The sequence below is a fragment of the Aspergillus pseudodeflectus genome (assembly GCF_044049435.1).
Source record: "Aspergillus pseudodeflectus strain CBS 756.74 chromosome Unknown BJX68scaffold_3, whole genome shotgun sequence".
In the NCBI taxonomy this organism is placed as follows: domain Eukaryota; kingdom Fungi; phylum Ascomycota; class Eurotiomycetes; order Eurotiales; family Aspergillaceae; genus Aspergillus; species Aspergillus pseudodeflectus.
The window spans coordinates 1,252,207-1,264,988 of NW_027263779.1; the positions used below are offsets into that span (position 1 = coordinate 1,252,207).

At 50.4% G+C, this 12,782-nt stretch overlaps 3 protein-coding genes across 3 annotated transcripts; 2 read left to right on the forward strand and 1 right to left on the reverse strand.

The window, feature by feature from the left end:
- Positions 1 to 7,178: 7,178 nt before the first annotated feature.
- Positions 7,179 to 7,958, reverse strand: BJX68DRAFT_262075 (YukJ family protein; the record flags this gene model as incomplete). The annotated part of the gene is made up of 1 exon (XM_071044355.1): positions 7,179 to 7,958. The coding sequence occupies one exon, from the start codon at positions 7,956 to 7,958 to the stop codon at positions 7,179 to 7,181; it is 780 nt and encodes a 259-aa protein (XP_070904585.1).
- Positions 7,959 to 8,893: 935 nt separating this feature from the next.
- BJX68DRAFT_262076 (uncharacterized protein) lies at positions 8,894 to 9,694 on the forward strand (the record flags this gene model as incomplete). The annotated part of the gene is made up of 1 exon (XM_071044356.1): positions 8,894 to 9,694. One exon carries the CDS (start codon positions 8,894 to 8,896, stop codon positions 9,692 to 9,694), a length of 801 nt encoding a protein of 266 aa, XP_070904586.1.
- Positions 9,695 to 11,028: 1,334 nt separating this feature from the next.
- BJX68DRAFT_262077 (uncharacterized protein) lies at positions 11,029 to 12,342 on the forward strand (the record flags this gene model as incomplete). Its single annotated transcript, XM_071044357.1, has 1 exon — positions 11,029 to 12,342. One exon carries the CDS (start codon positions 11,029 to 11,031, stop codon positions 12,340 to 12,342), a length of 1,314 nt encoding a protein of 437 aa, XP_070904587.1.
- Between the last annotated feature and the right edge of the window lie 440 nt (positions 12,343 to 12,782).

A 12,782-nucleotide genomic window follows, 5' to 3' on the forward strand; every position in this document is an offset into this window, starting at 1 on the left:
TACGTTTCTACAACCGCCCTCCGGACCATCCTGACGGATATAGCAATCGTGAAGCTATTCCGACCCTCGCTAAATACAGCGACTTCCCCTGAACGAACCGACCGTTCTACCCGCGAAGAATGGAGGACAACAACACCAAGGCCGTCAAGGTCTCAGTCATTCTAGCTAGCAAGAATGACTGGCGGCTCTGGTATGCATCTATTCAAACTGCCGCGCTGCGCGCAGGAATATGGGAATATATTAATCCAACTCTGGCCACCAAGCCAGCAGAACCAACGAAGCCAGAGCCTCTGGCTGAGCCAACCTCTGAAGAGACTCCGTTGATGTACAACCATCGAGCAAGACGTTACGACGAGAAGATGCAGGAATACAGACGTTACCAGCAAGGCTGTGGGATTATACACGAGCTTATTACCTCGACGGTGAGCCGTACGGTCAAGGAGATCTACAACCTCTATTCTATCGACCTATATGAAGCCCTTCGAGAACTATATACAAAGTTCGCTCCGTCAGCTCGAGAGCTCAAGATACACGCCATTAATCGCTTCAACAACGCCAGAGATAGCAAGGTCGACGCAGGACCAATAAATGAATGGGTCACGGAATATGAAATAGCGGCAGCAGAGCTTAAGAAGGTACGCGGAGACAGCTATGACGAATGGGATGTAGAAAGGACCTTCCTAAGGCGGATAAAAGAACATTCTGCTCAATTTGCTGATCGTCACCTTGAAGATATCATGAAGGATGACTACCAACCTGATCTACGACTCCTAGCGAGCAATTTCCGTCGATATTTAACCACGCAGACCGACGTTGAAAGCCACAACGCCGTATTCGGGACCTTCAAGGGCCAATCAGATGGTCAGAAGGGTCAACGACAACAGCCTCAAGCTCAGCCTCGTCCTCAGGGCTATACACCTCAGGGGTCTATAACCTTTCCGCCCTGCGTCTGCGGAAGGAATCATCGATATAGGGACTGCCCGTATCTATTCAAGCACCTGAGAACCCCAGATTTTATGCCTGATCCAGAGATAATGAGGAAGATCATGAAGGAATCCCAGAAGGATTCAAAACGAGGACGATATATCAAGCGATTATTAGAGAATAATGACGACAGGCCATTCAGCAATGATAGGGTTGCTATGAGCGTCATGGCCAACTTCACCAGCTCAACATTGAAAACCTTTAGAAAGGAAGATTCGTTCATCATCGACACTGGCGGTCAAATAAGCGTCTGCAACAACCGCGACTGGTTCGACCAACTTGACGAGAACCACGTTGAATACATCAAGGCAGGGATCACTGGCGCCGACGTACGAGGCATCGGCACGATCACGCTCCGGCCGATATTGGCCGGCGCTAGCCCAATTAGGAAGGAGATAGTGATCCGGGAAGTACGCTATATCCCCGGCTTTCACACCAATATCGTCTCCGCCGGCGCGATGCGCGAAGCCGGCCTGTTTCCAGATACAGAGCTCAATGTGGTAAGACGCAACGGGGATATCTTCTGCAATCTTACGTACCATGATCGTCTCTGGTATATCGAGACGAACCGTCCTAGAGCAACTAGCTCCGCTCTACCAGCTCTAAACTCCACGCCGTCAAGGCAGTCAAAACCACCGCCATCTAAACGAACGCTTGTTCTTTCAGGCAGCATGCAACTCTGGCACGATCGTTATGGTCACATTAGCTACGAAGCTCTCGAGAAGCTCCCTACAGCGGTTGAGGGGATACAAATGACTGATATCGTTGAACGCGACTTATTCAACGAACACCACTGCGAGGCATGCCGCCTAGCTGTTGCAAATCGACAGATATCTCGACGAGATGCTCACCGTTCTAGCAAACCATTCGACAGGGTCCACATTGATCTAATACAGGTCGATCCAGGGCTTAATGGTCACCAATGGGTCACACACCTCTACGATGAATACACCTGCATGCACTTCGCGTATACACATCGTCAGAAGAATGAATGCCTGGCTAGAATCAAGGATTTCCTTCGCCTAATCGACCGACAGTGGAATGGAAAGGTCAAGACCTTCTTCTCTGATAATGAGCGATCCTTTGGAAAAGATTGGATAGCGCTTATTAGAGCTGAAGGTATCATCCACCACACTAGCGTACAATATACACCAGAACAGAACGGCTACTCAGAACGATCTGGCGGTGTCATCATCGCCAGAACCCGAAAGATCCGAATTGCCGCGGCATTACCTCACGAGCTTTGGCCCTGGCTAGTTAAAGCAGCTGTATACCAGCTTAATCGAACCCCAACACGTCGTCTTGGTTGGAAGACCCCGTACGAAGCGCTTACCAGTCGTAAGCCAATTGCTTCTAATATATACACTGTGGGTTCCGCTGCATACGTTCGAACTCTACCAGAGCTTCCAAGGAAGATGAAATTCGAACCACGCGCACAACTAGGTTTCCTAGTGGCCTACCAGGCCTCCGACATATGGGACATCTGGCTACCGGCTCAGAGAAAGGTCGTGCGCGCTAGGGACGTAATATTCCAAGAGAAGTTACGTTACAATCCTCTTCAACCTTTACCAACTGATTTCTCCACCGTCAAGCTACCAACCACGACCGTACAAGTCGTGCCATCATTCACTGTTCAAGACGCTTGGAACGAGCTACCAGTCGCCAGCTCAAATGTTGATTTGGCCACGCTAGATCAAAATAATGGTCAGGGGGTCCAACAGGCTTCCTCAAACGGAACGTCCGACGTTGACACTTCAACCAATGAAGGTGGAATTAAGGTTGCGGGAGGCGGGGAACAACATTATTCCGCTCCTTTAACCCCCCCCTTCCTTCCTACTCCGGAAACTACACCAACTCCGGCTCCCAACGTTTCTACACGTTCTACCGCTCCCGGCGCCTTTCCAGATGACGATCTGGACTATCTGACCCCTCAGGGCGACGTACGAGCCCCTGTACAGGGTTTTCACAATAATCAACAATCGACCTCGCCGTCACCTCGCTCGGATCCCGACTCACCAAGCTGGATGCTTCAGGAATCGCTCCAGCAAGCCGCAGAGCCCCCGCGACGATCCGCACGTCTTAATCCAACGACCTCTGGCTCAGGGGGTGAAGATGACGATATAACACGATCCCACCAACCGTGGTGGCCTGGCTCAGAAGTTTCAGAAGCAAATATCGTCACAGGAAGGCGAGCCAGAGCTCGTAAAAACGATCCTAATTATGCTGCTTACTACGTTGAATCCACTAGTGACTATTTCCAGTTGCCATATATCGATAATCCGCAGATCAACACAGTCGAAACCACTAATCGACGACTGCACCGGACCCAGATGCCGCCAGAGCCACGAAACTGGTCCGAAGCACAGAAGCATATACTAGGACAGGACTTCCTAGTGGCTATTCGGAAGGAGCTCGCCGATATTAAGCGAAAAGACTCATATATTGTCGTTGACGAAGCAGAGGCTACGGCAAAGGGACGTCTTATTCTACCGCTTATGTGGGTGTTCACATACAAATTTAACGAAGATGGTTACTTTACTAAGGCCAAAGCACGCCTAGTTGTACGCGGTGACCTACAACCACGCAGTGAAGAAGAAAATAGAGCTATAACCGCCTCAGCAAGGGTTCTACGAATGATTACTGTTCTGATGGCAATGTATGACCTGGATTGAAGGCAACGAGACGCCGTTAACTCCTTCCTCAACGCCGCGCTGTACGAATCGGTATATACGCGGATGCCACCTGGTCACGGCGTCCCAGGAAAGATATGGAAGCTGCTTAGAGCTCTATACGGCCTGCGCAAGTCTCCAAGACTCTGGCAGGAAGATCTATCAGCAACGATTAAAGCTCACGGCTTACAACCTGTCCCGGACGAAGAATGCCTCTTCACCAACCAATTTATGTTGGTCCTCATCTATGTCGACGATATCCTTATAGTCAACATTCCAACACACGCAGGTCGCGCCGCCGCAGCTAGATTCACTGCAGCAATCGAGAAGCAATACGAACTGAAGGATATAGGGGAGCTAAACTGGTTCCTTAAGATGCGTGTCACCCGTGACCGAACACAGCGGAAGATCTGGCTATCCCAGGATTCATATATCGAAGCTATCGCCGCTAGATACCACCTCAATGACCTTACCCGATGGCCTTCGGTGCCATTACCACTTCAGAAGCTAGTTCCTAATGAGGAAATAGCATCTCCCGGCCAAATACATGAATATCAGTCGAAAGTCGGCTCAATCGGCTACGCCGCCACCTGCACCAGGCCTGACGTAGCTTACGCACATGGCGTACTATCACGGTTCCTGATTAATCCTTCCACTGCTCACCTGGCAGCAGCTAACCAGGTCATTGCTTATCTATATAACACACGGTTCCTTGCTCTAGAATACGGTCGATCCTCTACAGATGGAAAAGTCTTCATTACTGCCGCAGATGCCGCCTTCGCCGACGCTCATGATCGAAGGAGCACTGGAGGCTTCCTCTGCTTATTATACGGAGGTCCAATCGACTGGCGTTCCTGGAAACAACGCGTCGTCTCCTTATCCACCACTGAAGCAGAATATATATCGATGATCGAAGCCACCAAATCCCTGTATTGGTGGAGGAGGATATTCACCGATATCGATTTCAACCCAGACGAGGAGCTCGAGATATATTGCGATAATAGCTCTACGGTCAATCTGTTAAGCAAAGACACCAAGATGCTTCATACAAAGCTCCGCCACGTTGACGTACACCGCTCATGGCTTCGCCAAGAGGTTCAAAACAAGCGCCTCAACGTCACTTGGGTGCCCACACGCAGTATGCCAGCTGACGGGCTTACCAAAGCTCTAGTTAAACCTCTCCACCAAGAATTCATCAAGATGCTGAATATGGTCGACATCTCCCGCCTCATTTCTACCTAATCTGGCAAGCCTCCAAGCGCTGAGGGGGTGTGTCAGCCGGAGGGTCCTCCTGCCGAGGATCTAATACGGCAACTCTACCGAGACCGCTCGGTCGACGGGAAGGTTCAGCGATTGGAGCCATTTGCCGCACTAAAAGTCAACTAGCCCCTCTTTCCTAATTGGGTTTAGCTTTGTTTAGATTTTCCTTCTGTCTTTAATATCGTACTTTCTCGCTAGACCATTAGAATGACAAGACCTTCAACTTTTCGATATGCCTCCATGACCTTCCGGCCCATATTTTCCGTTGACGGTATCATCTTCAAGCTTCTTCCCGGAGTCTGAGAAGGCCTGGCCCTGTCCAAGCTTACAACGCACAAAGAGCGAAAAAGGGCTTCTTTCTACCATCTGGCCAAATCGGCCAGGTCCTTGTCTAATAAATCATTGTCTGCATGCCAAATCTCCTCTGCTACCCCTCATGGGCATGCTGGATGACTCCGACGCTCTTCTTTCCCAGATTCAGGCTCTGCTCCAGTCCCGCACTTTTTTAAAGGTTTTGTTCGGCGGGAAAGCTTATACAACGCCCCACCACGAACTGACCCGCATGACAGGTAGCTTAGAGTGGACGAGGTTGAGGTCAGCAACCTCTTCCTGCCCAGTATAACGACCAAAGTCCGAAGGCTGATGCGTAGGCTGATTAGGCTGGATGTCCTGAATTGACTGATGTCACTTTTTTCGGAGTTGTAGTGTAGACTGTGTTTAACCGTCGAGTGTGTTAGCCCTTCTAGTATTCTAAACTGAGTGTAGACTCAAATTTCGTCGGCGCGGGGCATGGATCGTCATCAATGTAGCCCGAAATATCTTCAACGTCATATGGTTGATGAAGATCACGAAAACACGGATAGAAAACAGCCAAGCGTCTTCTATTTGGGTCGGGTCCGTGCCGGGATCATTGGATTGATGTGTCTAAGATGCTTGCACCTTCATCTCCCTCAGATGAAAAGACATTGGGTGACAAAATGTGTTTCAGCTGGTGAGATCCTGCAAGGGATGTCTCGTTCATACACATAATTTCTTCTTCTTCTCATTAATTGTAGGCAAGGCTAATACGGCGATTGCAGCGTTTGAACCAGTCAACTGGTCAATCCACGACGGTGATGAACCAATGACATACCACGCAGTTTACGAGCTTTCTTCAAACAGAGAGTTTGCGTACAGGGGTTCATATTCCGGTTATAGTCGCAAAAGTACTCGCAGGTATACTGCTGTGCGGCATCAAAGTCGCCCACCAGGGGCGACATAGACTTCACGGCCCGAGCGTGGGCTATAGATGGCGATGGACCCAGGGCCAGAACCATGGCGATAGCGTAATCCCAAATTCCTTTCTATAACCCCTTCACCATTCAATATTAATTTCTTCTGAGGAGCAAGGCTGCCCATCTGACTGTAATACGACTCTTTGTCTAACATAAATATGTGGGGGTTTGGCGCTCCCTTGAAGTATGCCGAATGATATTTGTACCCACTACAGGATCTAAATGTTACAGAGGAAGATAATGTTCTACCACTCGAGCGGCGTAGATAATCCATCCCTTATGTAGGCTTAGCATAATATCAAGGACCGATACATAGCAGGTGCCAACTCTCGCGACAAGTGCACCCGATCTCGACACAATCATTTCGTCTCATGATTTAGCGAGCCAAGCTCTCTTTGTGTTTCAAATCATCCCCGATAATTGACTAGATCATCATATGGCGAGCATATTCTATCTTTTGCTATATTCAACTTGAGTGAGATAGTAAGATGCCTAGAAGCAATCTGGTTGCCCGTTTGGCGCAATCACCGACAGGCAAGCCGATATGGCGCCAATTTGCTTTCCGTCTAGAATGTATGGAAACAGGACTCTTAAAATCACAAGGCGCTCTAATACCAATAAGCAAACACGAGCAAATGGCCTTTCCTCCGTCTCTATCAGGGCCGATGATGACTCCATGAAGCCTCGGTCCTTCTCGATGAAATATGGTAGTTGAATCCCCGTCATTTGGATGGTATCTAGGCGTTTTTATGGTTTGAATAGTTCCAAGGCCTGCCGGCGTGCCTCGTTCTTTGACGCATGTGGAGTAATTATCTAGCCAGTGGTGGATTGATGGGAGCGTCTTCGTTATTCCAGAAGTGCTACAGTGACACTGAGAAGTGGATAGGAACATGAATAACATTGGCAAGATACGACTTTCCCCAAGATATCCTATTCCGAGGCTGACACCAGTAAGGAAGCCGTAGTTGATAACGAGGCGCAAGCCTAAGGTTCAAAGCACAACATCAAGAGGCCTCCTCCCCCTCCCTGATTGAAGGAACTCTCCCCAGGTCAGAGGGTCGTCACTGATTACATGACCAGTAATATCGTCGGTGTGTATACCCTGCGATGCAAAAGCGAGGAAAACGCCAGTCCAGTGATCATTGTACTCGATAAGCAGTCCTCCATCCTGATACACTCCGTCATCCTTCTTGAATTTCTGAATATTGCCCTGGTTCATGTGGACGTTGTGGATACCGTCGTTTGTGTCAAACATGGAGCCGAAGAGATATATGTTTGCCTTTTCATCAATCGCTTTCTTCACCTCGGGCTCCAGGACATCAATGATATCGTTGTTCTGCCCGGGGATGTCATGAGGAAGAACGCGGCCGCTGTGGGTATTAAAGAGGCTACCGCGAATATAGTCGAGTCCTCGACGACCGAACCCCGATGCTTCGTCGATCGGATGGAACCCAAAGTCCAAGCGCCTCAGCCTCGGAACAATAGGATGGCCGCCCATGTCGTGATCGACCCAGTACGCGAGGCGAGACTCTCGACCGGTCGATTTGATGTTGATTGCGGCGCGAAAGAGGCCGGGGATCTCCATAGGTTTATTCCTGTCTGGCGGGTGGCCTCGGTACCTGCGTCGAAAGGCGCGGTCAAACTCGGGCTCCTCGGTGGGGTTGTCATGGTAGTACAGCGACAGGTGCGGGGAGTCAGGGTCCTCGTAGTGATATTCAAAGTCGTATTTGACGGGGACCGCCTTCCAGATTCCGTAGTCCTTAACTGGCATTGTGTAAGGGGATCGGAAGACAAGGGTAGCTCGATGTATTCAGCTGCTGAAGCGCAATAGAGCTCGGGTGAATCCGAAGCAGAGCGTTTGACGAGGTTCTTATACCCCGTATCTCTGCGCAGGGCAAAGAAAACATTGAGGGCCGGGATACCTCTCCTTGTCTGTTTGGATCTCATGACCCTATTGCATCATGAGGCCAAGGCTGGAGCGGTCGACTACGCAGTATCTTGGATCGGGATCGATTGCTTGAAAGTTCCCTGGTCGATAATGGTAAGCCATGATCTGTCTTTGTTCGGCGGTAACTCATGCCACATGAGCGCATGGACGTTCTGGGCCAGAGCCCGCACCTCGACCAGTAAGAGCTGGGTGGCATAACTCAATTCTACATTGAGTTTCACTTGAAAGATCTCGAGTCCGGCGCGTCCTCAGCAAAGCTTAAACTACCGCGTTAGGATAGTTCAAAAGGGGTAAGTTAACAGCACAAAACGTCCTTCCGTATCTAGCAGATTGTGACAATCCCGAGTAGCGTTGTCTGGCTAGAGCTGGTGGTACACACAGCTGGAAGGGCCAAATGTTTTAGGATCTAGGGACCATTTCCATGGACGTGGGTGGGGGTGGCGTTCAAGATCGACAACCTTAAAATAAGTTAGTTGACTGACGAATGTGGGGTTAACTACCGTTCGCGGGATTGTGCTCATCATAGATAGCACATGTAGCAACATAACGTATGTGGCTCGATTGGTTACCATACAGACGGGCGGGCCCTGTGTTAACTCTGATCTTCTTCGCCCATGTGGCGCTTTGGTCACTGTGCTACATTGCAGATAAGCAGGACGATTCCGATTTCTCCATAACCATTGTTGGACTTATACTTGAAACCACACTCTCCTACTCCTGTGGTTCCAATTTAACCTCGCAATTCATCGCTCAGAACGATGCCCGCGACCATCGACCCCAGACCCCACGCAACACCCAATATGGAGCCGGAATATGAGGTTCGGCTCCAGCTGAATCCAGCCACTGTCCTTGACAACGAGCACAAACTGAAACAGTGTGTCCTATCGACATTCAACATGCCCAAGTCCGTCAAGAAGTTAAACGTCCAGTTTCTCGATACGGATTGCAAGGAGATTTACAGCGCCGGCTGGAGTCCACGCATCCGCAAAACGGAGAAAGAGGAAGAGTTGGAACTGACGTATAAAAAGCGGTACCCGATCACGGGCACTGACATTGACGCTGCACTCAATGAGGCCGCTAAGGACGGTTTCGACGCGGGCGCTGCCAAGTACGAGGCACAGGTTGAATGGGGATACCAGAAGCACACACTCTCCATCAGCCGAAAGAAAAGTGTAGCAGATCCTGAGGATGACGAGATGGATCTACCCAAGACGCGGAAATCGCAAAAACTGCTCATTGATGAAGCGCCGGACAAGTTTAACAACTGGAAGCACTGCAACTGGGGCGCCAAGGCCTTATCAGAGTCACGCATCTTTGGCCCGGTCCTTGCGAGGCGCTCTATTGGCACGTGGAGTGGGATGAAGCTGTTCGTCGAGGTCTGGCCGCTCCTCAACGCCGCGAAGACGGACATCGAGCACATCGTTGAAGCATCGTTCAAGACGGAGAGCCGCACGACGGCATTTGCTGAGCAGCGTCGTTTGGCCGAGGTGGTGCAGAGCAAGGGTTGGTTTCTACCCGAGGATGCGCTGAAGACGCACCTCATCATGCAGCGCTATTGATATGGAAAGTTATTGGAGGCAGTGCAAGGATGGGTTTTTCTTTTGATTCCAGTTCCAAGGTTCGGTGATGAACGTGCCTGATCTGGAATAGTGGCTAGGTATCTGAGATTGTAGTTAAGCTGCACCGGATAGACCCGTTTACTGTACTCCATCTTATTGTCAGGACTGTTTATTTCGTCTAGATGTCTTAGTCGTCACTATGAGTGCATCACTCTTCGTCTCCACACCTTGGCTGTCTGGCTTATTACAGTAAACAATTAACCACTGTGTCGCTCGGGAACCAGGTCCAGTAGAGAGCGTATGTCGACTATCTGTTGCTTAGGTTGCTAGCAATATGTCCGTTGCAGAACTAATAGCTAGACCCTTGCCTCCCTTTGCATTACCACATCCTGCTGCCCACTCACAACCTCAAGATACTGCGCCATAGACACACCCTGACAAACACCTGGGAACTACCTAGAGCGGCAGAAGCCAGAGGCCATGCGGCAGGCCAATATGCGCACCAGCCTCGAGCAACGTGTTGACAATGGCAAGATGGCCAGCTTTTACAGGGATCCTGACCCTTCCACAGGTAAGCGTAAGCGCTGCACCGATTGGCGTGTCCTCGATGGGGTAGAAGAATGTCGTCCAAGCGCCATCCGCGGCGCACGGCATGAGAGGATGTGCTAAGCTATGTTTGGGCTAGGTTGTGGGAAGGAAGAGGTTTACAAGTTCGAGATTGTTTAGGGGCACGGCACGCACGACGACAGCCTGGTCCTGGTGGCTATTTACGTTCCATGTAGGGAGCATGGGCTAGGGTGAATCTTGTGAAGACCGAAATGCTAAACATACAGGAAGAGTATATTGATCTAGTATTTAGTAAAGGCTACCTATTATACCCAATATTGGACTTTTATATTATATCAGAGTCTTTAAGGGTTCAAAAGATCTCTCGTGTAGGCTACACACAGGCTGATTTGTGACCTCCCTATATGCGGGAGACAAGCAGTCTCGCAAAACCTGCATATTCTATTCCACCAAGGCACCTGCAGGCTCACCGGGAGTTATTAAGATAGTTTGGTCCAGTAAAAGACCTTAGGAAGTGGTTGATAATGAAGTCTAGAATATACAAGGCTTTGTTCAACAAAGGCCATGCTTATACCAAAGACCTGGGCCACAATGGAATCTTTACAATGCCTCTTTGTCCCATACGTGAACAACGCCATTCTTCCTAAACAAAGGATGGATTGAAGAACTCTATAAATACAGCGAGCGTGTCCCTGGACAGACTCTGGTCCACATCATACCCACACTGCTCGATCATCTACGCTCCTACAACACAACCAGAGACCACCATGTCCAACCAAGCAAACCAGACCCAACCAGCAATGGACCCTGCCCTCGCCGACCTCCCCCCAATCCCAGCGCACATCACGCAGGTCCCCGAAGATATCCTCGAGGACTTTGATAGGACACTTGAGTGGCTGGAGCAATACGAGGGGCTCGCTACTGACGGTACAACTCAACCTCCTGATTATGACCCGAGCGTGCTCATGACAGACATGGGCATCACCGATCTGATGACGGCCGCACCGCTCTCGTATGACGACATGGCGGCTCTACTTCCCGATGAGTTCTTTGAGGTCTTTGATAAGAAGATCGAGTGGTTGTCACAGGGTGGGCTCCACTTTGGAGAGTCTTCTACGGACACTAACGAGCCAGTTATGGAGGAGGAGCTCACGCCGCCCACGGGTCCTACGGTGACCATGACTGGAGCCCCAGCCGGATCCTCTACTTCTAGCTCTGCCACTCCTCTTGCAGACGCAAGGAACAACCCAACAGACACCCCAGCGGACACCACCAAGCCGGCGGTGCGTAGGAGCGCGAGAGTCGCCCAACGTCTGCAGGCTTCTGCGTCCTCGGGGGCCGCGATGGATCCTCCTAATTCTGATGCCGTTGCACATACCGGGGCCCGGCCAATTCCTACTTCGAGAAAATCCTCGACAAAGGGGAAGCAACCGGTACGTGAAGTCCCAATGCTAACAAGGCATGCAGATACAAATTCCATTCCCTTGGGTGCCGATAACCACGACAGTATTTGCCTGAGCACTCAGGCACGAGATGGGCTATCCTCCAATAGCGAGCCACTGGTCCCCATCCCCATGCCCAGCACTGACGCTGGCCAGACCAGTGCACGAATGACGCTTCGGCAAGCGTTGGCAAAGATCAAGGCCCTCGAGGCGCTGCGGCGAGAGGACATGCAACGGCTCAATGCGACACAGGCGACTGTGGATCTAGCCGAGTCCACGAAGCAGCGCCAGGAGGCCGAGCATAACGCAACAAAACACCAACTAAATCAGACCGAGGCCCAGCTGGCGCAGCTGCACAGGCAGCTTAGGCATGCTTGGGGTGAAGTCGGGACGCTGCGCGATGCCCAGATGCATCTTGGCCGGAAGCTTGCCCAGAATAAGACGGTGATCACGGAGGTTATGATGACCAAGGTTCACCACGAGCTGCCGATGCTGCAGCAGGCTGTGAGAGACGTGAGCACTTACAGGGTGCGGGCATCTGGCCTGAGATATGCGCTGCAACGGGCAGTGGAGTTGGAAACTCAGAAGATTCACGTGCTGCAACATTATCTGGCCAATGCTTATGGCCAAGGGCGATAATGCGGTATTACCTCCATGTAAGGTAGTGACGATGTTGTACTTGAATGCAATTGGGGCTGTTGCTTTCTCTTTACAGGGCTCGCAGGGTGATAAAGGCTACGGTTAGGATAAAAATACAGAATCAACATATACAAAGAAGGCTCACTGATGACTTTAATTCAGAATACAAGTGTCACTAGCTATTTCTTTCTTGCACTAGGACTGACAAGTGGTTAAGATTGATTCACCATGTAAAAGCAATAATAAGGAGGAGGAGGCTGGCGAGCATGAACTGCACCCTGAAAGCTGCCTGGAGATAGTTAGATATAATAGCATCTAGTACAGATAGAAAATGCTTTTGTACAGGGAGCAGATATTTGTGATGCGCAGAAAGAAGAACTTGAACTCACGCTCCAGGTCTGCTATCCTTGTGAAGCGAACCTTCAGCTCGTCGTGATCCG